Below are 24,380 nucleotides of genomic sequence, written 5' to 3'. Positions count from 1 at the left end.
GAGAGAGAGAGAGAAAAACCCAATGCAAAGAGAAAGACAGACTATTTCTTGAATATGAGATTGACTAATATGACATTATGACACGTCAGTATGACATTGACGAATGAGTGACACAGACAGACAGTGACACAGACAGACAGTGATAACATTGATCTTTCCAAATCAGCAGATGTTTTAATTAAATGAGACTCCAGAAGGTGGGAGAAGTTTGACGCTTCATAAATGTCTCCTTTTTCCTTTTAAAAACGGTATTATCTTTGTAAATTATATCATAAATAGGATTGGTGGAGTTATGTCACAGATGCAGCTAACAAAAATATATGGAAATGTCCGCTCTACCCAAAATTACAACCAACTAATTGCAGCATTACCGCAAAAGTGGAAGAGGCAAGTGGAAGGGGGAGAAAGTAAGGAACTTGTCTGTCAACCCTGCATTAAAGACCAAAATTGGTTGAAGAAAATTGTGAAAATAAAGAAGTATACCAGTTTCATTAAAGGACCAAAACATTGACAGCTGTGCCATATAGAATGCAAAATAGTTGTGAAGAGATTTTTTTAATGTACCGATTCCATGGCACATGGTTATAAAATTCTTGCAACCAATACAATGTTATATATATATGGGGGATACAACCATCCCAGCTCTGCAGATTTTGCTGCGATGAGACAGAATAATTTGTTTCGGTACTGTCCATATGTAGCTTGTTTTTGGTCGCATGTTCTGGAATGACTTAAGAATTGCAACATTTACCTGGAGCACTGCTGGGTGATTTGAAATGTCATAGTCAATCGATCAATAACATAATAATACTTTTACAATCTGTAGACACTATGAGAATAGAAAGGTTCAGAACGTTTGTGAAACGTCACAACACAGTTGAAAAATATATGGCAAATATAAATCAAAACTAGATGGTGCTCAGAGATAGATGGGTGGAGTTGAGTGGAGCTGAAGGCTGGAACTAAAAAAATAACAAGATAACTAATGTTAAATATACTGTGTCCGTAAAATGTATATAGTATGTAGAAGCTCGAAGTAGAAGCCTAAGTGTTGTTGTCCATTAGTTTACTCCAATTAGGGGAGAAGAGGAAAATAATAAAGGAAAATATATTTAAAAAATATATATATTTTATATATACAGTATTTACAAACATATATATATATATATATATATATATGGAGGATTGGAAATGATGCAGACAGTTACATTGATGGAAGCCACAATCCATCTGCAATATTAAAGCCGATCTACTCCCCCAAGAAAGGTATCCTCTGTCCGTCATACCATGATTCATATTCCACGGACTTTCATTACTGGCTACTTCTGTCCATGTGTGGAGCCCTGATGATAGAGTTGGAGCTATTCCTATAACCACTGGCCACCCAGACAGACATGTGTAGCTGATACAGTAGGCCTGTGCTTTTCTGTACCTCAAAAGTTGCTCGAGTTTTAAACTGTGAAGTCTACTGTCATTGCTTCCAGAACTAATGTTCAGTACTTATATTCTAGCCAGGTCACCCGTGATACAAGTCAGTATTCGACGTCTATCCATGTCTGAGGACGTTGGGAGATGATGTGGAAACCGGCCACTAGGGGCAACAGTGAGCGTTGTTACCTTCAAGTAGGTTTTGGTTTTGCTGTGACATTTTGGACGGGGATAGTGGATGGGCGTAAGCACCCACCCGCAATTGTTAATAACCCATCCGCAACCGCCTGAATATATGTGATAAAGTGAAATTCTAAGGCCCGCACTCAACCCAAACCCGCAAATATAGAAAATGTGCTATAGGCTACATTCAAAGACGGCAGAACTATTTTTCTGATGAGGTGCAGGATTTTTTGTTGTTCCCTGATTTAGATATGTTTCTGCTTCTAATTTTCCCGACATTTTGGTAGGCTATTTGTTAGTCAACTTGTCTATAATTAGATTCATGTAGCTTCTCTTTTGTCATTATACAGTGCATTCAGACCCCTTGACTTTGTACTTTACAGCCTTATTATTAATATTTTTTTAAGTCCTCGTCAATCTACACACAATACATCATAATGGCAAATGGCAAAGCGAAAAGCTCCACAGAGTTCCTCTGTGGAGATGGGAGAACCTTCCAGAAGGACAGCCATCTCTGCAGCATTCCACCAATCAAGCCTTTATGGTAGAGTGGTCAGACAGAAGCCACTCCTCAGTAAAAGGCACATGGCATCCCGCTTGGAGTTTGCCAAAAGGCACCTACAGGACTCCCAGACCATGAGAAACAAGATTCTCTGGTCTGATGAAACTAAGCTTGAACTCTTTGGCCTGAATGCCAAGCGTCACATCTGGAGGAAACCTGGCATCATCTCTACGGTGAAGCATGGTGGTGGAAGCATCATGCTGTGGGGATGTTTTTCAGTGGCAGGGACTGGGAGACTAGTCAAGATCGAGGGAAAGATGAACAGAACAACGTATAGAGAGATCCTTGATGAAAACCTGCTCAAGAGCGTGCAGGACCTCAGACTGGGGCGAAGGTTCACCTTCCAACAGGACAACGACCCTAAACACACAGCCAAGACAACGCAAGAGGTGCTTCGAGACAAGTCTCTGAATGTCCTTGAGTGGCCCAGCCAGAGCCCGGACTTGAACCCGATCGAACATCTCTGGAGAGACCTGAAAATAGCTGTGCAGCGACATTCCCATCCAACCTGACAGAGCTTGAGAGGATCTTCAGAGAAGAATGGGAGAAACCCCACAAATACAGGTGTGCCAAGCTTGTGGCGTCATACCCAACAAGACTCAAGGCTGTAATCGCTGCCTAAGGTGCTTAAAAATATTACTTTGTAAGGGGTCTGAATACTTATGTAAATGTGATATTTCAGTTTTTATTTTTAATAAATGAGCAAAATTTTCTAAACCTGTTTTTGCTTTGTCATTATGGAGTATTGTGTGCAGGTTGATGAGGGGGGAAAACGATTTAATCAATTTTAGAATAAGGCTGTAACGTAACAAAATGTGGATGAAGTCAGTGGGTCTGCATACTTTCCGAATGCACTCTGTTGCCCTAGAAGACTAAATAAAACCCTGCTCTACAGAATAATGTAATAGATCAATGAATGCCTCATTGAATGCCTCAATCTTTAATGTTAATGCCTAAATGTAAGTGAATCCCTAAACTTAAATGGATAATCCACCCCAAACCACTAATTCCTATTATTAACAATGTTAAACAGTGTTAAATAACACTAATATGTGAAAACAATATTTTTTATGAACAAATGTTTCATTTTGTCATAACGAAGATGTGAAAATCGTTTTGGGAAATCTGTTGCAGCTCAAGTCTACTACTATTATCGGCGTCTCTGCCCAGAGCGAGAGCAGAGTTACGTTGCTTTCACACAAATATAATTTTGAGGAGATGGGGAACTCCATTAGAATCGGATTGCGTGACGATTAGCTTAGTTGGGTGGGGCGTTTTTCCATTCATTGTTCAATGGAATTCCTATCTCCTCCTGTCTTTAATATTTCTGTTTCCCACAGACACCGCGCATTGCGACATGATACTTGAAGGAGAAACGGAGATTAATAATTTGGTACAATGTTTAGATTTAGCATATCTAAGCTAAATCTATACTTTGTCATGATTATATAGCTATAGTGCGTTCCTACACGATTTCCTGATTTTCACAGAACATATGCGTTCACCAAATTGACATGAGTTTCATTATTTTTTTTATTTCTGGAGGTAGATTATCCCTTTAACCTCAACTTTAAAAAAAAATCGGATTTAATGCTTTAATTTAACTTTAAAGAAACATGGATGTTTGAGAAACATGGATGAACGTCTAATTCCGACGTGAGACTGTGAGAGCTTGTTGTATATTGACTACGTCTCAAAGAAGCTTGAGTTTCAAATGGCGAAGTCTATTAAAATGCTGATGACTGTCAATGCTGTCAGAAGTTATGTTCGGTAGTAGGCTATTCTCGCCGTGTTCGCTTTGCAAATATATAGCCTATACTGCTTTAGCAGTGATATATTGCGTTAATGATGGATACCGTCAATACAACCCATGATATAGGTTTCCAGGCACCGTCACTCCCCAAAAGAAATGAACAGGCTACGTCAGTGAAAGTCATGTCATAGTAGTACTGGTCTCTACTGTATGACACAGGTATGCTACTATAATGAGCTAACATTACATAACTTGAGATGATGGTGATGATAATAATGTTTATATTTAAATGTGTTACCAGTAGCCTAATAAAATGTGTGGCTCTCTCCACTCCTGACCCCTTTATCCTAATTCCTGTGCATTCAGATCCCCTTTTCTTAAGTGTGGAGTTTAGTGCTACTGAAGACACATTCATTCTTGAGATCACTTGGAGAGGGGAAAAAAAGCACTACTGGCAAGTGCTCCCTGCCCTTTACAGAAGCACTGTGTAACATTCATTGTGCACTTGCTCAAGAGAAAGTATGATATAACACTTCCGTTTTATCAAGGTTATTACAAATGAGATGAATTGAATTAAATTACTCCACGTTTTATGCAGTTTTTAATGATCAACTGGAAGACACCTCAGTCCACGCACAAGAAGGCGCATCCATATTCCATAAGCACACGCATCTCTATGCTGCCAGTGGGCTGGTGCGGTAAACGCCCTGTGAGAGATTCCCGAGAGGTGGTGTCATTTTTTTTTTTTTAGGACTGGAACTTCTAGAAGATTCTATTTATATTAGATAGCTGCAATAGCTCAACAATAACTCAGCCCTTGTACCCGAGAGAGGCTTTCGGGAATCATATGACCTGCTGCCGCTCATCCCAAAGATAACCGACTGTTGACCGCAGCGTTCTCGCTCCTTCAAAAAAAAAAAAAAACTCTTCGAGCGTGCCGCACCGGACCCCTCGCATTAGAAAACAAGACGTTTGGAGGATGTACTACAACACAGCGCAACGGCAGAAATAACTTGGATATTACGATAAGAAACACCGCTCTTCGTTCTGTAAAGGGTTTTACAGTTGAAAAAGGGACACTGACAGAGCGACAATGCCAGAAGAAAAAGGTAATATACCGCAGGTTCGTTTTCTCCGACCGAGCGTGTGTTTACTTTGTCGAGAGCACGGGTCGGTTATGGGACATAGATGCTTCTCGATGGCCACTATAGACCGTAGCCCTCAGCGCAGTGTGCGTCAACTTGAAAGGCAATGGAGCGTTCATTGATTTATCGTTGTACAGAAGAGATATGCAGTATTCTACCCAATAAGACATAGCCTACCTTATCTTTTTTGACTACTTTAAGGGACAAATAGGATTAATTCCATCGTTTAATATGATTAAACAATTGTCATATAATGAATACAAACAGGACCTTTGTGTATTATGTCATCCTAATTAAATTGACATTAGCCAGATATTAATACCAGAAACGAACAACAACTCTCTGTGTAGGCTATGACTAATAATGTGCCAGAATGATATGCGACAACGCTTCATGAAGTCCCTGGCAGGGAGCACTGTGCTTTTGGGCACCTGCCTGACTGTGACTCTGTCTGGCTGGCCATTCAGGCATGAAACCAATGACAAGGGGCCAATCTGGCTCAAATTGGAAAACAAATGAGATATTTTGTTATGATAGGAGATATGTTTTTGGTGTGTGCACATGTGTGTCTGTGTGCATGTGCTATAGCAGCATTACACAGTGGGATCTGGAACGGATGTCGTAACACACCCTACAGCCCTTTCCCCTCTTTTCTGATAATATGCAGTGAAAAAAGTGGGAGTCAAAACAATTGCCTCAGCCTATAGAATCAAAGTGTTTTCTCTGGTCTGCAATGTCATGTCCTTAGCTGCCTTGTTAAGGTTGATACGCAGCCATCTTCAGAGGCGCAGCTATGTCTTGGTTATAAATGGACTGTTGGCCATAACTGTAGTGTGTTTGCGTGGAGAAGGGGAGGTGTGGACAGTTAGTAAGATCACAATGTGATGATGCTCGGCTTTGAAAGCTGTTCTTGTGGGGATGGCTAGCTGTCAACAGGCAGAGCGACACCCACTTGCGTACCCCCCCCCCCGAATTTGAAGAATTGATCTGCTCTGTATGTTTGTTAGCGATCTAGACAGACAGTTCTAGAGGAATGATTCCATACATACATGTTTCAAATTAACTGCCAATATGTTTCAACATCCCATTCAAACAATGCAGTCGATCCACAGCCATACACTGGCTTAAATCAGTAGACGATAGGACTTAGACAAGTTGTAAATGAAACAGGTACTGATATTGTATCGTATAATAGAACTCAGCTTTCTCTCAGCCTGTTTACATATATTTTAGAGGCTATTTATACAGAAAATGTGTATAAAACCCATATACAGTGGGGAGAACAAGTATTTGATACACTGCCGAATTTGCAGGTTTTCCTACTTACAAAGCACGTAGAGGTCTGTCATTTTTATCACAGGTACACTTCAACTGTGAGAGACGGAATCTAAAACAAAAATCCAGAAAATCACATTGTATGATTTTTAAGTAATTAATTTGCATTATATTGCATGACATAAGTATTTGATACATCAGAAAAGCAGAACTTAATATTTGGTACAGAAACCTTTGTTTGCAATTACAGAGATCATACGTTTCCTGTAGTTCTTGACCAGGTTTGCACACACTGCAGCAGGGATTTTGGCCCACTCCTCCATACAGACCTTCTCCAGATCCTTCAGGTTTCGGGGCTGTCGCTGGGCAATACGGACTTTCAGCTCCCTCCAAAGATTTTCTATTGGGTTCAGGTCTGGAGACTGGCTAGGCCACTCCAGGACCTTGAGATGCTTCTTACGGAGCCACTCCTTAGTTGCCCTGGCTGTGTGTTTCGGGTCGTTGTCATGCTGGAAGACCCAGCCACGACCCATCTTCAATGCTCTTACTGAGAAGGAGGTTGTTGGCCAAGATCTCGCGATACATGGCCCCATCCATCCTCCCCTCAATACGGTAGAGTCGTCCTGTCCCCTTTGCAGAAAAGCATCCCCAAAGAATGATGTTTCCACCTCCAAGCTTCACGGTTAGGATGGTGTTCTTGGGGTTGTACTAATCCTTCTTCTTCCTCCAAACACGGCGAGTGGAGTTTAGACCAAAAAGCTCTATATTTGTCTCATCAGACCACATGACCTTCTCCAATTCCTCCTCTGGATCGTCCAGATGGTCATTGGCAAACTTCAGACGGGCCTGGACATGCGCTGGCTTGAACAGGGGGACCTTGCGTGCGCTGCAGGATTTTAATCCATGACGGCGTAGTGTGTTACTAATGGTTTTCTTTGAGACTGTGGTCCCAGCTCTCTTCAGGTCATTGACCAGGTCCTGCCGTGTAGTTCTGGGCTGATCCCTCACCTTCCTCATGATCATTGATGCCCCACGAGGTGAGATCTTGCATGGAGCCCCAGACCGAGGGTGATTGACCGTCATCTTGAACTTCTTCCATTTTCTAATAATTGCGCCAACAGTTGTTGCCTTCTCACCAAGCTGCTTACCTATTGTCCTGTAGCCCATCCCAGCCTTGTGCAGGTCTACAATTTTATCCCTGATGTCCTTACACAGCTCTCTGGTCTTGGCCATTGTGGAGAGGTTGGAGTCTGTTTGATTGAGTGGGTGGACAGGTGTCTTTTATACAGGTAACGAGTTCAAACAGGTGCAGTTAATACAGGTAATGAGTGGAGAACAGGAGGGCTTCTTAAAGAAAAACTAACAGGTCTGTGAGAGCTGGAATTCTTACTGGTTGGTAGGTGATCAAATACTTATGTCATGCAATAAAATGCGAATTAATTACTTAAAAATCATACAATGTGATTTTCTGGATTTTTGTTTTAAATTCCGTCTCTCACAGTTGAAGTGTACCTATGATAAAAATTACAGACCTCTACATGCTTTGTAAGTAGGAAAACCTGCAAAATCGGCAGTGTATCAAATACTTGTTCTCCCCACTGTACCTGTGTTTATGATTATATGACCTAAATATTTTAGGTTGAGAATAATTATATTAAAATGTCTGATATCACATGCCTTTGTTTTATTTTCCTGCATAAGTAAAATCATGTCAATATGTGTAGAACTGCAGGAAATGAGCTTAAAAAATGCAAAATTATCTCAACCTAATTGCAAAATGTGTAGAACAGCATGAGATTCGCTATAAAACTGCACATTTTTCTCTCTGCCCCATAGCAGTATGTGCGGTAAGCCACCGGTGACACCCCTCATTCCTCTAGGTGGCTCCGTAAACAAACCCCTCTGTCTGTCCGTCCATCGGTCTGTCCGCAGTCACACGTGAGGAAGAGAGAGGCCAGCAGTCCTCCTCCCCATCACTCCCTTCTCAAAATGCATCCTCTAAAGTGTTCAATGTCTACCTCTTAGCATCCTCTGCTTTCTAGTACAGATCTGAAAACACAGCATAGGTGGAAGCATTACGTTCGATGCTCACTCAGGCTTATCTTTCATCTGTCCTGTTTTTTTCTTCGTCAGAGGAGATGAGGGAAGGGAGCACTGCCGCTACCTCGCTCTCCGAACAAATTGCATGAATTAAGGAACACACTGAACTAGAGAGGAGATTCTGCAAATCTTGGAGCACAATGGAAGTAAATAAAAGTTACAGGTTTGTTACGTTTCGGGCTTTTTGCCTTCTTCCTCAGAGGACATGAGGAAAGGAGATGAGGAGAGAAAGGCACGTTTAGCATTCAGACACAGGCACTTCTAAATGAACTGTCTTCATCCTAGAGGTTAATGGAAACAGGATGTGTACTATGTTCAGTTAAAATAGTTATGCAATCCTATCCCTCAAGGTGTTAAACCTGCTGGGCGTATGCCAGTGTTTTTGCACCACCAATGCTGCTAGAGAAACGCTGACTCAAAGGTTATCCTGAATGTTTATTCCGGGTCTTGTTGTTCCTAGCTGGTATACACAAACAGTTAGCACAAATAGGCCTCTCTCTCTCTCTCTCTCTCTCCCCCCACACAGACACACACACACACACAAACAATACCATCTCAAGCTATGTCCTGTGATTTTGTGCCGCATCATGGTGTCTGCTGTGTGAGCAGGTCACATGGTTCCTATATTACCCACGTGATGCTCGAAGGATCGTCTGAGCGTCTCCTCTTCTCTCATCCTCCTCTCCTCCGCCACTGACTTTGCCTTTGTCCTAGCCGGCGCCGCGCTATTACAGCGTCGGCGTTACATTCAACCGACTTCATACATGCTTTGAATCCGAATGTCGTGGCTGCACAAATTGTCACTGACGTGAAATTGCTTAGTAATGGTCGGGTGTCACTCATGAATTAGTCACACATAGCCTACAGGCTAAGCTGGAGTCCCCTTCAACATTGCACTGATCTGAACCCAGTGTGTCGCTGTAATGCTTAATGTCGTAAGCCCCTCGTGATGCCGTCACGTCTCAGATGTAAACAACCGTTAAAGACCCACTGAAGAGGATGCTATTTAAGAGGATACTATTTGAGTGTCGGCCTTAAATACTGAGCTGCAGCCGAACCTAATCAATTCTATTAACCATGTTACATACTCAGTCATGGTCGGCTGGTCGGCCATATCTGGACTGACTGGCGCACAGAGCTCATCTCACCACCCAGATTTCAGGGAGAGAGGGAGAAAAGATTAAGAGGAAGATAGACAGAAGTTGGTGACAGAGAGGGAGGGTGAGAGAGAGAGAGATAGCTAGACATATGATGGATGGCACTTGTAAATCATCGACAAGCATATTAACATTGATGTCCTTCCAAATGGGAATTTGACAAACAGCAATCCATAAACACCAGCTGCATGTTGCAGCAAAATGTGGGATCACTGGAATGTCAAAGGCAGTATTTGTCTTCCATGTGTGGAGTGTCTGTCTGTACAAAAAATATGAGTTGCATCATCATCTTTTGAATGGGGGATAAAGCGCTCTGTAGTAATTGACCCTGGGGTAATAGGTCAAATGCATGTCAGGCATGACAGCACAGGTTTATCTGTTTATCTCTCTCCTGCATTGCTATTGCAGCAGTTGTAAGACAGTCACCTCACATAAGTTCAGTTGTAGTTTACCATTATAATTTTTTCTGCATGATCTCTCACTCTTACACACTCACACACTCACTCACTCACTCACTCACTCACTCACTCACTCACTCACTCACTCACTCACTCACTCACACACACTCTGGCAATCTGCCACTTGCCACTACCCTGGCTGCTACCCATGCCAGCTTTTCTGGACTTTTCCGGATATCGGGGGCTCCCTGATGTTGATATCCATGCAAGAATAAATCATTCCGAAATGAAAGAATATGGATTCCAGAGCTAAAGCTAGGGGATCTAACGCCTACCCCTGTTAAGGTACATCCCAAGGTCAATGTTTTAGCCACCAGAAAATGCCCCTGCGATTTGTAACCCAAGCATTTTAATCGTCCACCACCGCCAGCCAGGCAGATGGACCCTGCCTGGAATGGAGCACCATGGAATCCCCTTGGGTTGAGGGAACAGGCTATTTTTAGTGGAGAGCATGGCTCCTGGAACAGGAATTCAAGATGGCTGCCCATCTGGGCCACACTGACTGCGCACCTACATTAGCTATCGGCCAACCTAAGGAAAAATGCCTGCCTGTGTATGGTGTGTGTGCGTGTTTGTGCGTGTACGTGTTTGTGTTTATGCACGTGTGTGTGAGTGTGTTTGTGGTTGGGTGGGGGGGGGGGGGGGGGGCGACATAGATGGCATGTCCCCGTGGTCTGTAGTGGTACATAGCTCAGATTGTTTTCCTGGCTGTGACCTTTGGGAGGGCGACACTGTGGGTTGGTGTCTGTCAGCGAGGGAGCAGAGGAGAACAGGGTGATTGATGAGCAGGACATCTGTGCCAGGTTATAGGCCTTGGTCTACACTGCCTGTGCAACTGTTGGTATCTGTGGAGAGAGAGAAAGAGAGAGTTATGGGATGGACTCAATAGCTCAGTACAGTGTTTTCTGTTAGCCTAGCCCTTGGAGGTTCTTCATAGCACATTGTGTTCCTTGTGTGTCAAGAGCGCTCCTTCATACTATTTACCCTGAAACGCTCTAGGCCTAAACTGTACCCATTACAAGAGAAGCCCCCTAGTGGAATCATCTTGGACCCCCACAAGCCGTATTTATTGTCCAGACAGGAAGTGAACGATACAGGATCCACTAAACAGGTGCGTGCCAGGGGCAGTGTATGCTGGTCCGGCCGAGAGAGAGAGAGAGCGAGAGGGCAGTGGGCAGACCCCCCATTTCCTCCAATAGAATAGTCTCGGCTGGACTCTTGCGGTGCCACATGGTTTCAATCAATTCAGGCCCTTGAAATGCCTCAGACCATTTTATAAGGACGCGTGACTTTCCTTCCCCCAAATTCTTGGCTTTATTGGTACAGTAGCAGCCAGTGTTGTAGTTGTAAAGTTTGGTCTCAGTTTTGTCCCGTGTCGGATACATTTTTACACTGTCTTGACTCGGAGTGAAAAACTCATCATTATCAGCTTCCATTCAGTGAGCGCGTAAAACCGCTTCGTGAGGCCAAATATATCATGAACATCTTATCGCCTATTGAAACTTGGCCTTCCTACTAGCTCACTATTAGTAAGGGGAGACAGTGGGAAATTGTAACAGTCTTTATATCTGTTATATACATGTTTGCGCAGTGGCGAACCGTGGCTATTGAACCTAGGCTCAGTTGGGGGGGGAGGAATATTTCAACACGTCGTACCAAACTCAAAAATCAGAGAAAGATAGCAGAAACCTAGCATACCTTAATGCGCCCAACTGAATCAAACAGGCCTGAGGCTGAGCCGAGCTTCGTGCTGCCACTCACACAGAGACAGAACCCGCACAGATAATGCTAACAGCAACCACACTGCGTACGCTAACCTACTGTATGGTAGCCTAACACCATCACTATCACAACATCCCGAAACGCGACAACAGTGACACGTCAAAGGATGTGCGTGACAGGTTTGTGATGCTGAAAGGACAGCGACCGTAATGCCAGCTCACTCCATCTCCATGTGGAAGAGTGCACTTTTTGTAAAACATACAGGGCCGATAGAAAGACGGAAGTCACACACAGCGGGATGTTAAAGGATAAGCAGCCCATTCACTCGGACGTAATAAGCCAGTAGATCCCAATCACAAGAATACAAAAACACAACCATCAGGCTAAGTATTTCCAAATCGAAATGCACAGTTATTACTTCCCGTTGCCAAAATCTTTTTTCCCCGTTCAGCACACAAAGTAACCGATGATCTAAAGTTCAAACGCGACAAAGTTTCACACACATAACGTTATTTTCAAAGAGATAGCAAACAACAGCAAGTGAGCTGCAATTAACAACAGTTCCACTCACCGCGTTTTCGATCATTTGAAACAGACGCTGATCCCTTGAAACGTAACTTCGTGTTCGAAGTTGCTATTGAAAAGGGCAAAGCTAACAATTTAGCAACAGCATCCTTTTCGATGACACCTGCTGCAGCCGCTTCAAACTAGCCTACAACAAAAGCTAGCTAGAACGCGGGGGAAACTATTGCTCGCTACTGCACAGTTTCCATATGTTTTTGTGAAAACAGTCCCATCCAAGTCAAAATGTGATTGGTTGATTCCACTGTCACTGCACAATTCTGGCGTAATACATTTCAATGGCAGATGCCTTCTCTTGAGCTTCTGATGGACTAGAGTCTCTCGGGTGGCGCAGTGGTCTAGGGCACTGCATCGCAGTGCTAGCTGTGCCACCAGAGTCTCTGGGTTCCAGGCTCTGTCGCAGCCGGCCGCAACCGGGAGATCCGTGGGGCGACGCACAATTGGCATAGCGTCGTCCGGGTTAGGGAGGGTTTGGCCGGTAGGGATATCCTTGTCATATCCTTCATGGCTGAGAGGCCCAAGACCTCAAAGGGCTAATAAACGGTGTTGAAGGTGTTTTCACTGTCGTCAGTAGTATTTACCATGTAAAGAGTACCTACAGCCCACAGACATAGCTCTACAGCTTGTAGATGGCACCCCCAAATGGCACCCTATTTCCTACATCAGGCACTACTTTTGACCAGAGCTATATGAACCCTAGTCAAAAGTTGTGCATGACATATGGTGAAGGGTGTCATTTGGGATGCAGACTTTATCTCATTTGGGCCTAAGTAGAGGCTAAACAGGGACATTTCTCAAGTTCTCAATGGTAATGTTGGCAGACAAAGAACAGAGAGGAGAAACTCTTGAATGAATGAATGAATGAATAAATGAATGAATGAATGGAGGGACACTGAAGCTGAAACTGGTTCTCGGGTAAACACTAGTCTAGCAAACGGTGCCCTGCTTAGCGCAGGCAGTCTATCTGAATGCCATTGTTTCCCCCTTCTTTTGAACCCCAATTAGGAGTAACCATGGTATCCAAAACAGAACCGGTTTTGACGAACACACACACACACAGAGAGAGAGAGAGAGAGAGAGAGAGAGAGAGAGAGAGAGAGAGAGAGAGAGAGAGAGAGAGAGAGAGAGAGAGAGAGAGAGAGAGAGAGAGAGAGAGAGAGAGAGAGAGAGAGAGAGAGAGAGAGAGAGAGAGAGAGAGAGAGAGAGAGAGAGAGAGAGAGACTTTGTCACTGTAAGACCTACAGTACTTGTCATATTTCATAACAGTACATACCATGTGCGGGCCTCCGGGCTGTTTGAAGTTTCGAACATACTTATGTAATGAATGTGTGTATGCAGTCTGTGTGCATTTTGTATGAGTCATGAATGCTTTTGTTCATGAATATGTGTGTGTTTCTACACGTGACATCGCCAAATGCATGTGTGTGCATTTTCTATCTAACCTCTGTGCCTCTCTCCGTTTCTTTCAGTGTTTCATCAGCAGGCTGTCCACAGCCCTCTGGAGCAGGGGAAGCAGGGGGGCAGCAGCAGCAGCAGTTCCATCCCCTGTCAGAACTGTGGCAAGGCCTGCAAGGGAGAGGTGCTGCGCGTGCAGAACAAACACTTCCACATCAAGTGCTTCGTCTGCAAAGGTACGTCGGCCTTGACCCCTAACCTCTTATTACCTCGTCAATACATATTTTTTTTTTGATCCAGTCATTTAGCAGACGCTCTTACCCAGAGCGACTTAAAGGAGCAATTAGGGTGAAATGCCTTGCTTAAGGGCACATCGGCAAATGTTTCACCTCGTCGGCTTGGGGATTCGAACCAGCAACCTTTCGGTTACTGGCCCAACGCTCTCACCAGATACAGATACAAGGACACACAAAGACTGCTGACCATTTATCATGAGCACAGGCAGTTAGCTACTGGATTTCCTGCATTCTTATGGGCATTGGTTATAGCAGGTGTAACATACTGTACAGGTCAGTCATCATGTTTGCTACCGTATCTCACTCACTCACCAGAGCACTACCATAAAAAACAAACAGGCTAGGTTAGATAGGGCAGGTCAAAGCGATCAAAGAACAGAAGGATCAGGGTTTCCTGTTTTGTCTCTTTTAGTGTGTGTGTGTGTGTGTGTGTGTGTGTGTGTGTGTGTGTGTAGCAGAAGAGTTGGCTGCTGTGATCTCATATTCAGCCCACTCCCCCTTTCTCTCTCAGTCATCTCCATTGCACTCTGTATGGGCCCAGTCTTTCACTAGGGGCTTGTATCAGTGTGGTGTTGTTATGAACACAAGCGGGGTTGCTAGGAAACCAGCGGGGTCGGGACAATGTTGGGCACTTCCTGCAGTTTATCACGTTTATTCTTACATCAGTGTGTAACGCCACTGGACCCCCCCCCCTTAAACTCACTTCTAGGAACGAGGGATGAATTAAAAGGAGAGAGGAAATGAAGAGGAGCTGAAAAATAAAGGCAGGTCCAGACTCTAGTGAGTGACACTGTCTAAAGAGATCCTCCTCTCATTTAGGCTTAGGCGGTATCCAGATTGTCATACCTTCATATCGACCTTGTGCCATACCGGGATATTCGGTAATACCGGCACTGAACACAAGGGGCGCTATTTTTCAGACTTCACTGAGACGTTGTAATCTGAAGGTTAGCAATGCTAACAAGGACATGTAAAATCCCATATAGATTGCTAACTAGATGCTAATGAAGGCATCGATACCATTTTATACAGTCTCTGACCTAAACTATTTTCAGGACAGACATCCCAGTTCATAATGTTATTCAAGTAACTCTTAAAAATACTAGACAGCAAGGCTCTTGATCCAGGAGGGGATTTTATGCCGTTACCGGCAAGCGAAACTTGATTTTGGAAGGAGCTAAACTTCGCTAGATAGCTAAATAGCTACTAAATTAGCAAACCAAATGAACAACTGGAGAGCATTTAACACATTTAAGACAGTTAACTTAATAGTTATAAGATATCTAGCTGAATTCCATACTCTTAAGTAGATGTGACTCACAAGGCTCTCAACAGTGAGTGACTCACAAGGCTCCAGTCTCTTGTCGTTGTGTGCTGGTAAACAAACAATTATGTGACAGGTGAAGTTAAGAACGCGATATTCTTTATCTCCTAACATATTGCGCAAGTTGACGACAGGTGTTTTCTTAAAAAGTAGCTGCAAATATTCAAATGTATCAAAAAACTTAAAAGAAATAGTTTCAACGGTATTGAAAAACCATCCCGTAGCTATTTCAAAATACCCCAGTATATACAGTATACCGCCCAAGCCTACTCTCCATGTTGAAATGTTTATCCCTGGTTTACTGATTCATAGGGGACCATTAAGTGTGGTCCGAGGGGAAATGTGCTAAGTGTGAAGATTCTTACACCTGCAATAGTATTTTATTACATTTCCTTTAGCAATTCCTACATTTTCAATATTTCCCCCCACTTTATGTTTTTGGTTGATGCCTGAAATACAGTATGTATTCATGTTTTATTCATTTGTCAGTGTGGTTTCTCATAGGAAATGTATGAGGCTCGTTAATGAAATGTCAGGCATTTAGAGGGAGGTATTAATACCCCTTATAGACTCAACACTGACAGGGAGAGGCACCGGGGGGGGGGGGGGGGGGTCGTCCAATCCCAATCCCTTAACCACCCCCCAACCCCCTAATGACAAAAAAAACAGAAACTAGAGTGTTTACCGAGACAACACCCAGCTCAACCACCCCCCTTATCAGGAAGCCTTATTTTGCCCTTCCCAGAATTCCACTGCAGGAATGCAATTTTCCATCTAAATGTCGGATTTATACTGCCAGAATTCTTCATGTATCATGAGGTATGAGGGCGGGGGCCCGTTTTGACGATAAACTTCCAGATGTTGTGGACTGAGTGCACTCCAGAGCTTGAGGTAGAAGTTACTCTGAAGTCCAGATCTAGGAACAGATTACCCTACCTCTAATCTTAACCTTAACCATTAGAGGGATGAATAAACATCTGACCCTGTATCAGTGGTTGGAGGTAACTTCAACCTACTCTGGCTCCAGCCACTTTATAGGCTGCAACAGGGCCCCATCAGAAAACCATCAAAGACTCCTCAGGTTGACCTGGAGGAGAATCAACCATATCAAATATATGACCTCCCTGTCTGCTTATCGCTAATTAGAGCTACCGCGGGTGTAAGCCAGGCGGCTAACGGTGCCAGTTCTGGAGGGGAAACCATTAGCGCTTTGCTAGCCAATTATAATTAGCACTATGCTACACAGGGGTGGTAATTTAATGTAACCCCCCCAGTGGCTCTGGTAGTCTGATATCATCAGGGCTAGGAGTGGTAACACAAAACACAGCCTCGGATATAGCCCTGTACTGTTTAATCATGTTACTTTTAGCTAGCTAATTGACTTTATGCTAGGAATGCTATCAAGTGTTGCTAGCTTGTGTTGATGCAAGATCTCTATCTGGCACATAGTGTCCGGTTATGTCTGATTTTTATGACACCCGATTCATTAGTTAGTTAGTGAATCAGCTATGTCCAAAATGAAAGGTACACTGAAACCGTTGTCTGGCAGAACATTGAGGAGATTTTTATCCCTCGACCTGTTTTTGTTCTCATGGAGGATGATAACATCACAAAGGCATTTTCACACAAGGGGGAATTGACTACTGTGGACACCCGATCTTACTATACAAGCTTACAGACCGGTGAGCATTATACACATAGACCTATGGAAAAACAGGCAACTGTTAGCGATATCAGCTATCAATGTCATTATTAACCTATCCAAATAGATTCCTTCCTAGAACTATTGGTGTTGGACAGTAAACATACACTAACAACCATATGTTCCGGGGTCTATTTGACAGTATGAGGCTGTGGGGGGGGGGGGGGGGGGGGGCAGGGAAACAATGGCAGCTGTTTTAGATATTCTCAATAGGGGTGTTGGCTTTTGGCCTCTTCTCTTGTTGCTTGACCAGAACCTTCGTAGCTCGGGTGCTTTTTTTTTGTCACTCAGGGATGGGATAGTGACCTCACCCCACGCTCACACATACCACCAACGCCCACCCCTGTAAGAACAGAAACAGGTCCAGGGTCTAGTGCTTGTTCCGTAGGGGTCCTTCTGGCCAGGTCTAGATTGGAATGGAATGTACTCATTGGGATAGTACAGTAAACACAGGCTGTTGGGTAGGGCCCAGAGGTTTTCCTGTTCGGGACAAACTAAGGACCTTGAACATAGGCTACTGTAGACTGTAGAAAACGTCATGTTTCCTCCTGTTCTATGTCAGGGCCTGTGAACGGAGAGAGGAGAAAATCCGATGTACAAACATGATGTAATACCCCGTGGGAACGGATAATAGACACAGACCCAGGCTAGCTTGCCTCTCTTACGTTGTCTTAGAAGTCTGCTAGCAATTTAGCTCCACCGAGTGGGAGAAAAGTGAAGTGAGTTTCTGTTTCTCATGTCAAAATGATTGACCGTGGGCAAAACAATCGACCATAGACTCTACACTCCAAACCCCACGTAGCAATTCTGTCAAGGACACACAGGCATGGCCACTCATACTACCACCCATGCACACACTGTAAAATACAAAGGGGCTTTTACAAGGGACTGCCAACAAGGTCACACACACACACATATCGGCATACACATTGCACACAGTACATACTGTATATATTTAATAGCAGCAGCATATTGAGGCTGTATGTAGGGTCACTTGGTGTCTTGAAGACTAATCTGGCCTAACCAGATGTCTGGGTTGGCTGTTGTGTCCATTTCAATTTTCCACTGCAGGATCAGGATAGGGAATTAGATTAGCCACAAATGACATTTAAATGACATGCAATTTCATTAGCATCCTGTGGTCTGGTTCTGTTCAGCTTTCAAAAAGTTAATTTGCGCGTACCACGGACATGCACGCACACACACACAGCTGCTCAGGTGTGTGTGTCAGTGTGTATTATTTTCACTAAGGAAATCTGCTGGTTAGGAAACATTATGAAAGATGTCAAAGGAGCATTTCAACGCAAATCGGAAATCCCTGAATACCTACAGGAGTTCAGGCCACATCTTCATAAAGCGTCCTAGAGTAGGACTGTTGATCTATGATCAGTTTTGTCTTTTAGATCACAATGAATGAGATTATATGGACGGGGTGGGGAACTGATCCTAGATTAGCTTGATGAATACAGGCCCCGATAGATTAAACTAGTTGGATGTTGAAGTACACTTCAAAGTGTCTTCATCCGATTAATCCTGTATTATACAAGCACAAGAAATGACTCCGTTTTAAGTCGTAAGTCTCACTGCGAATGACCTTGAAGAAATTATACAATAGACAGAGCGGCTCCTTATTATTTCTCTCGGCAGGAAATGTATGAATTAGGTGGAGAAAAGTGCTCTGATTTCACATAGTGTACAGAGGGGAAAATCCTCCGAGGAGATATTCTGAGTGCCTTTATTAAGTAAGTAGCTTCCCTTTCCATTTTCCCTTCATGCTACATTAGATAACCTTTCACAAATGGGATGTTCTGAGGATAGGGAGTTTTGGGCCTCACAAACTGGCATTAGTCTATTGTATTCTGTATTGTATAATAGTATTGTCAGGATCCTGGTCAATGTAGACTCTTGTTGACCGGCTATAAACAGGCAGTATAATGAAGGGTTGAGGTGTGTGTGTGTGTGTGTGTGTGTGTGTGTGTGTGTGTGTGTGTGTGTGTGTGTGTGTGTGTGTGTGTGTGTGTGTGTGTGTGTGTGTGTGTGTGTGTGTGTGTGTGTGTGTGTGTGTGTGTGTGTGTGTGTGTGTGTGTGCTAGAGCTGGGACGATAAAGGACAATTCCACAATAATGGAATTACGCTTTGACATTAAAAGGTCGATATCCGCTCCCCCGCGGAAATATAATTAGCATAATAAAAAAAATACCATACAACTCTATGCACGAGGACTACTTTTAACAATTTCCACTGAAAAATGTACAGAAACAGATTTAGTGTTAGAACTGTGCAGATGCAAACTTTGATAACGGTATTTTTTGAGTGTGTGTGTCGGGGGGGTGGGATATTTTTATTCATGTAGGCTACACTGTCCTGCAAAATCATTTTAAATGTGGTCACCTTTGTGTGTGTGTCCGGTTGTGGCTCTGTTGTTCCCCAGCTTCCTGTTTTTATTCAGCCACCACGAGCCGAAGGTTATCTATAATAATGCCTCTCTCTTACACAATGCACCCATACCAATAATTCATGAGACATGGGTCTCGGTGTGTGTGTGTGTGTGTGTATGTATGTGTGTTTGTTTGTGTGTTTGTGTGTGTGTGTGTACTGTCTACCTCTAGAGCATCATTCAATTTCTGCTTGATGTCAATGCTCTGACTGACTGGGAAACCCTGGCCTAGCTAGCGCACTAGTGGGGCTGCAGCACTATGGAGTAGTCGGGTTGAGTTCCCACATAAAAAAATACTACAGTTTACTATAGAATACTACAGTACTGTAGTAAACTGTGGTATACTTTATAATACTATACTCCGCACTGTAGTATCCCTCTAACATAAGTAGTACTTACTATAAAATATTGTAGTATACTGTAGAATACTATAGTACAGTAAATACTACAGTATTATATGCAAAGAACACTGTAGTAAATACTACAGTAATGTCTGCAAAAACACTACACTTTTTAAAACTATAGTAAATACTACAGTACTTAATTTGCATACACCCTGCCCATTCCCCTCCCCCGTATCAACATTTGTGCCACCCATAAGTGAGAAACCCACATGCCAAGTATAGATCCATATATTGTGTTCCTTGCAGGTTATACAAAAGAGCAGAAGCTCATAATTATACATTCGGATCCCAGTCCTTCCTACCTGCAGGTTATTAGCTCTTGTAGTATTTCTACAGTAGATTTCCTCAAAGAGAAAGCCCCCACTTCTATTTGAAAGATAATAAAACAAAAACAATGTAGTGGAAATACTACAGTAGTGTCTGCAGAAACACTACACTATCAAATTCAATCAAATGTATTTATAAATGTAACGGTTTTTGTCGTCGGATGAAGAGGAATCGGACCAAAGCGCGGTAAGTGTTCATGACTTTTTATTAAAACTGAACACTAAACAAAAATAACAAAGTGAATAACCGAAACAGTCCTGTCAGGTGCAAAACACTAAACAGAAAATAACTACCCACAAAAACCATGTGGGAAAAAGCTACCTAAGTATGGTTCCCAATCAGAGACAACGATAGACAGCTGTCCCTGATTGAGAACCATACCCGGCCAAAACAAAGAAATACAAAAACATAGAAAAAAGAACATAGAATGCCCACCCAAATCACACCCTGGCCAAACCAAAATAGAGACATAAAAGCTCTCTACGGTCAGGGCGTGACAATAAAGCCCTTTTTACATCAGCTGATGTCACAAAGTGCTGTACAGAAACCCAGCCTAAAACCCCAAACAGCAAGCAATGCAGGTGTAGAACTACGGTGGCTAGGAACAACTCCCTAGAAAGGCCAGAACCAAGGAAGAAACCTAGAGAGGAACCAGGCTATGAGGGGTGGCCAGTCCTCTTCTAGCTATGCCGGGTGGAGATTATAACAGAACATGGCCAAGATGTTCAAATGTTCATAGATGACCAGCATGGTCAGATAGTAATAATCACAGTAGTTGTAGAGGGTGCAACATGTCTTCACCTGTATACTACAGTCTGCAAAAAACAATACAGTGAATACTATAGCATTTATAAAATAGTATTTTTTTTTAAATGTGGGATCGGACTAGGTATATATCCCAAATAGTTGTTGAGACTAAGTTATTGTATATCTCACTCCAGCAAAGTCAGTAGCTACTTCCTATCCGTAAAATTAGGAAACCTAATCTACTGCAACATAATAGCACATGGCGTTCTTCTCTCAAGCGTTAGGCTACACACCCCTTACCAGCACTCCAGACTCCAGTTCAATAGGTCAGAGGCCTTTGAGTCACACACACACACACACACACACACACACACACACACACACACACACACACACACACACACACACACACACACACACACACACACACACACACACGACTGGGCATCCAGTTTCCACGAAGCATGTATAATGGAGGTCCCACTGCTTACTTAGCGAGGAACAATTCCTTCTGCTTCGGCTCACACCGAGGCTTGAACCTTGGACCTCTGCTTTGCTAGCACAAGTCACCGCCCTCTGGAAGTGTCGTACCAGTTAACGGCACTGAAAAATGTAACAGTTCGGGCAGCGCGAGTGGCCACACTTCAGGCCGAGGAGTAAGTCTCACACATCCCCATGTGCTACAAATGCTCCGTATCGTAAGTCAATGCCCTATACAGACTAACACTACTAACCGTGAGCTAACACGTGCGGTTGACTGTGACGTGTTTTTGATGGATTTGATCTCGGAATGATGACGTCCCTTCTTTAGGGAGTCATTGAAAGTCTTTGTGTTGGGCCTAAATAGCGCACTCCGATTGTGTGTTTCATCAACTTGCGATTTGTGAGAAGGCTCTTTGATTCAACATGGTAGCCTATGCTTGAAAACAGGCTATTCTTCTTTTGACAGCCTTATTGTGCGTACGGGGATAAAGCACATCCTAACAACACTTGATTTGATTGGATCTGATTCCATAAGTGCAGCAGCAGGACAGGGGAGCAAGTGGTCCATTTTTTTTTAAGCTGCTTTGACACATCGAAAATGAACAAAGGGTACGAGGTAAATGAAGGAGAGATGAGAGGAAGAAAGCTCGACAATTTCCGTTAGTGGAGAGGAGAGGAGCGGCTCTGCACTGAACTCTGGGGATTATGTGATGGTAAACTGGGTTAACCCATGACATAATCCACTCCGCTCAACACACCCTGAGAAGAACTGAAACATTTAGAACAGTCCTTTACGTTCGTCTGATTGAAGATACTGCATCATCATCATCATGACACTGATTTTACAAGGAACCGGTCATCTGAAATGGAAATATGTGCTCAGCGCTTCTCTCTTCATTAGCGCTTCTCTCTTCTCTTCATTAGCGCTTCTCTCCTCTCTTCATTAGCGCTTCTCTCCTCTCTTCATCAGCGCTTCTCTCTTCTCTTCATTAACGATTCTCTCCTATCTTCATCAGCGCTTCTCTCCTCTCTTCATTAGCGCTTCTCTCCTCTCTTCATTAGCGCTTCTCCCCTCTCTTCGTTAGCGCTTCTCTCCTCTCTTCATTAGCCCTTCTCTCCTCTCTTCATTAGCGCTTCTCTCCTCTCTTCATTAGCGCTTCTCTCCTCTCTTCATTAGCGCTTCTCTCCTCTCTTCATTAGCGCTCCTCTCCTCTCTTCATTAGCGCTTCTCCCCTCTCTTCGTTAGCGCTTCTCTCCTCTCTTCGTTAGCGCTTCTCTCCTCTCTTCATTAGCCCTTCTCTCCTCTCTTCATTAGCGCTTCTCTCCTCTCTTCATTAGCGCTTCTCTCCTCTCTTCATTAGCGCTTCTCTCCTCTCTTCATTAGCGCTTCTCTCCTCTCTTCGTTAGCGCTTCTCTCCTCTCTTCATTAGCGCTTCTCTCCTCTCTTCATTAGCGCTTCTCTCCTCTCTTCATTAGCGCTTCTCTCCTCTCTTCATTAGCGCTTCTCTCCTCTCTTTATTAGCGCTTCTCTCCTCTTCATTAGCCCTTCTCTCCTCTCTTCATTAGCGATTCTCTCCTCTCTTCATTAGCGCTCCTCTCTTCACCTCTCTTTTCAGAGACAGACAGTAGGCCTATTTAGAGTGTCATCATGCTGGCTGTCCTGCCTGGTTACTGAAAGAGATATATTACTTATATTTATTATTACTCAGTCATTTACATTACTTGCCATGCTTAGGACTGGTGTTTATTTATTTTCAATGGGTGATGACGATCAAAATCATTATCAATCAATCAATCAATTTTATTTTATATAGCCCTTCGTACATCAGCTAATATCTCGAAGTGCTGTACAGACACCCAGCCTAAAACCCCAAACAGCTAGTAATGCAGGTGTAGAAGCACGGTGGCTAGGAAAAACTCCCTAGAAAGGCCAAAACCTAGGAAGAAACCTAGAGAGGAACCAGGCTATGAGGGGTGGCCAGTCCTCTTCTGGCTGTGCCGGGTGGAGATTATAACAGAACTATGCCAAGATGTTCAAAAATGTTCATAAGTGACAAGCATGGTCAAATAATAATCATGAATAATTTTCAGTTGGCTTTTCATAGCCGATCATCAAGAGTTGAAAAACAACAGGTCTGGGACAGGTGGCGGTTCCATAACCGCAGGCAGAACAGCTGAAACTGGAATAGCAGCAAGGCCAGGCGGACTGGGGACAGCAAGGAGTCACCACGGGCGGCAGTCCCGACGCATGGTCCTAGGGCCCAGGTCCTCCGAGAGAAAAAAAGAGAGAAGGAGAAAATTAGAGAGAGCCAAGATTTTCAAAATTTCCATAAATGACAAGCATGGTCAAATAATAATCAGGAATAAATCTCAGTTGGCTTTTCATAGCCGATCATTAAGAGTTGAAAACAGCAGGTCTGGGACAGGTAGGGGTTCCATGACCGCAGGCAGAACAGTTGAAACTGGAATAGCAGCAAGGCCAGGCGGACTGGGGACAGCAAGGAGTCACCACGGCCGGTAGTCCCGACATATGGTCCTAGGGCTCAGGTCCTCCGAGAGAAAGAAAGAGAGAAGGAGAAAATTAGAGAGAGCCAAGATTTTCAAAATGTTCATAAATGACAAGCATGGTCAAATAATAATCAGGAATAAATCTCAGTTGGCTTTTCATAGCCGATCATTAAGAGTTGAAAACAGCAGGTCTGGGACAGGTAGGGGTTCCGTAACCACAGGCAGAACAGTTGAAACTGGAATAGCAGCAAGGCCAGGCGGACTGGGGACAGCAAGGTGTCATCATGCCCGGTAGTCCTGACGTATGGTCCTAGGGCTCAGGTTCTCAGAGAGAAAGAGAGAACGAGAGAATTAGAGAGAGCATACTTAAATTCACACAGGACACTGGATAA

General features: G+C 43.6%; 1 protein-coding gene across 9 annotated transcripts in view; it reads left to right on the top strand.

The window, feature by feature from the left end:
• LOC139561870 (actin-binding LIM protein 2-like) overlaps window positions 1-24,380 on the top strand; it is a 111,929-nt gene that overhangs the window by 30,110 nt on the left and 57,439 nt on the right. For 3 of the 9 annotated variants that reach the window (XM_071379222.1, XM_071379224.1, XM_071379223.1), the window contains exons 1-2: window positions 4,630-5,035; window positions 13,835-13,996. In XM_071379222.1, coding sequence (XP_071235323.1) covers window positions 5,020-5,035; window positions 13,835-13,996 — 178 coding nt within the window. In that variant the 5' untranslated portion in view covers window positions 4,630-5,019. Of the gene's footprint in view, window positions 1-4,628; window positions 5,036-13,834; window positions 13,997-24,380 lie in introns of those variants that run through there. The other 6 variants (XM_071379220.1, XM_071379219.1, XM_071379225.1 and 3 more) reach the window with 5 other exon arrangements.

The sequence above is a fragment of the Salvelinus alpinus genome, chromosome 31 (assembly GCF_045679555.1).
Source record: "Salvelinus alpinus chromosome 31, SLU_Salpinus.1, whole genome shotgun sequence".
NCBI classification, from domain to species: domain Eukaryota; kingdom Metazoa; phylum Chordata; class Actinopteri; order Salmoniformes; family Salmonidae; genus Salvelinus; species Salvelinus alpinus.
This window is presented reverse-complemented; position numbering and strand designations above follow the sequence as displayed.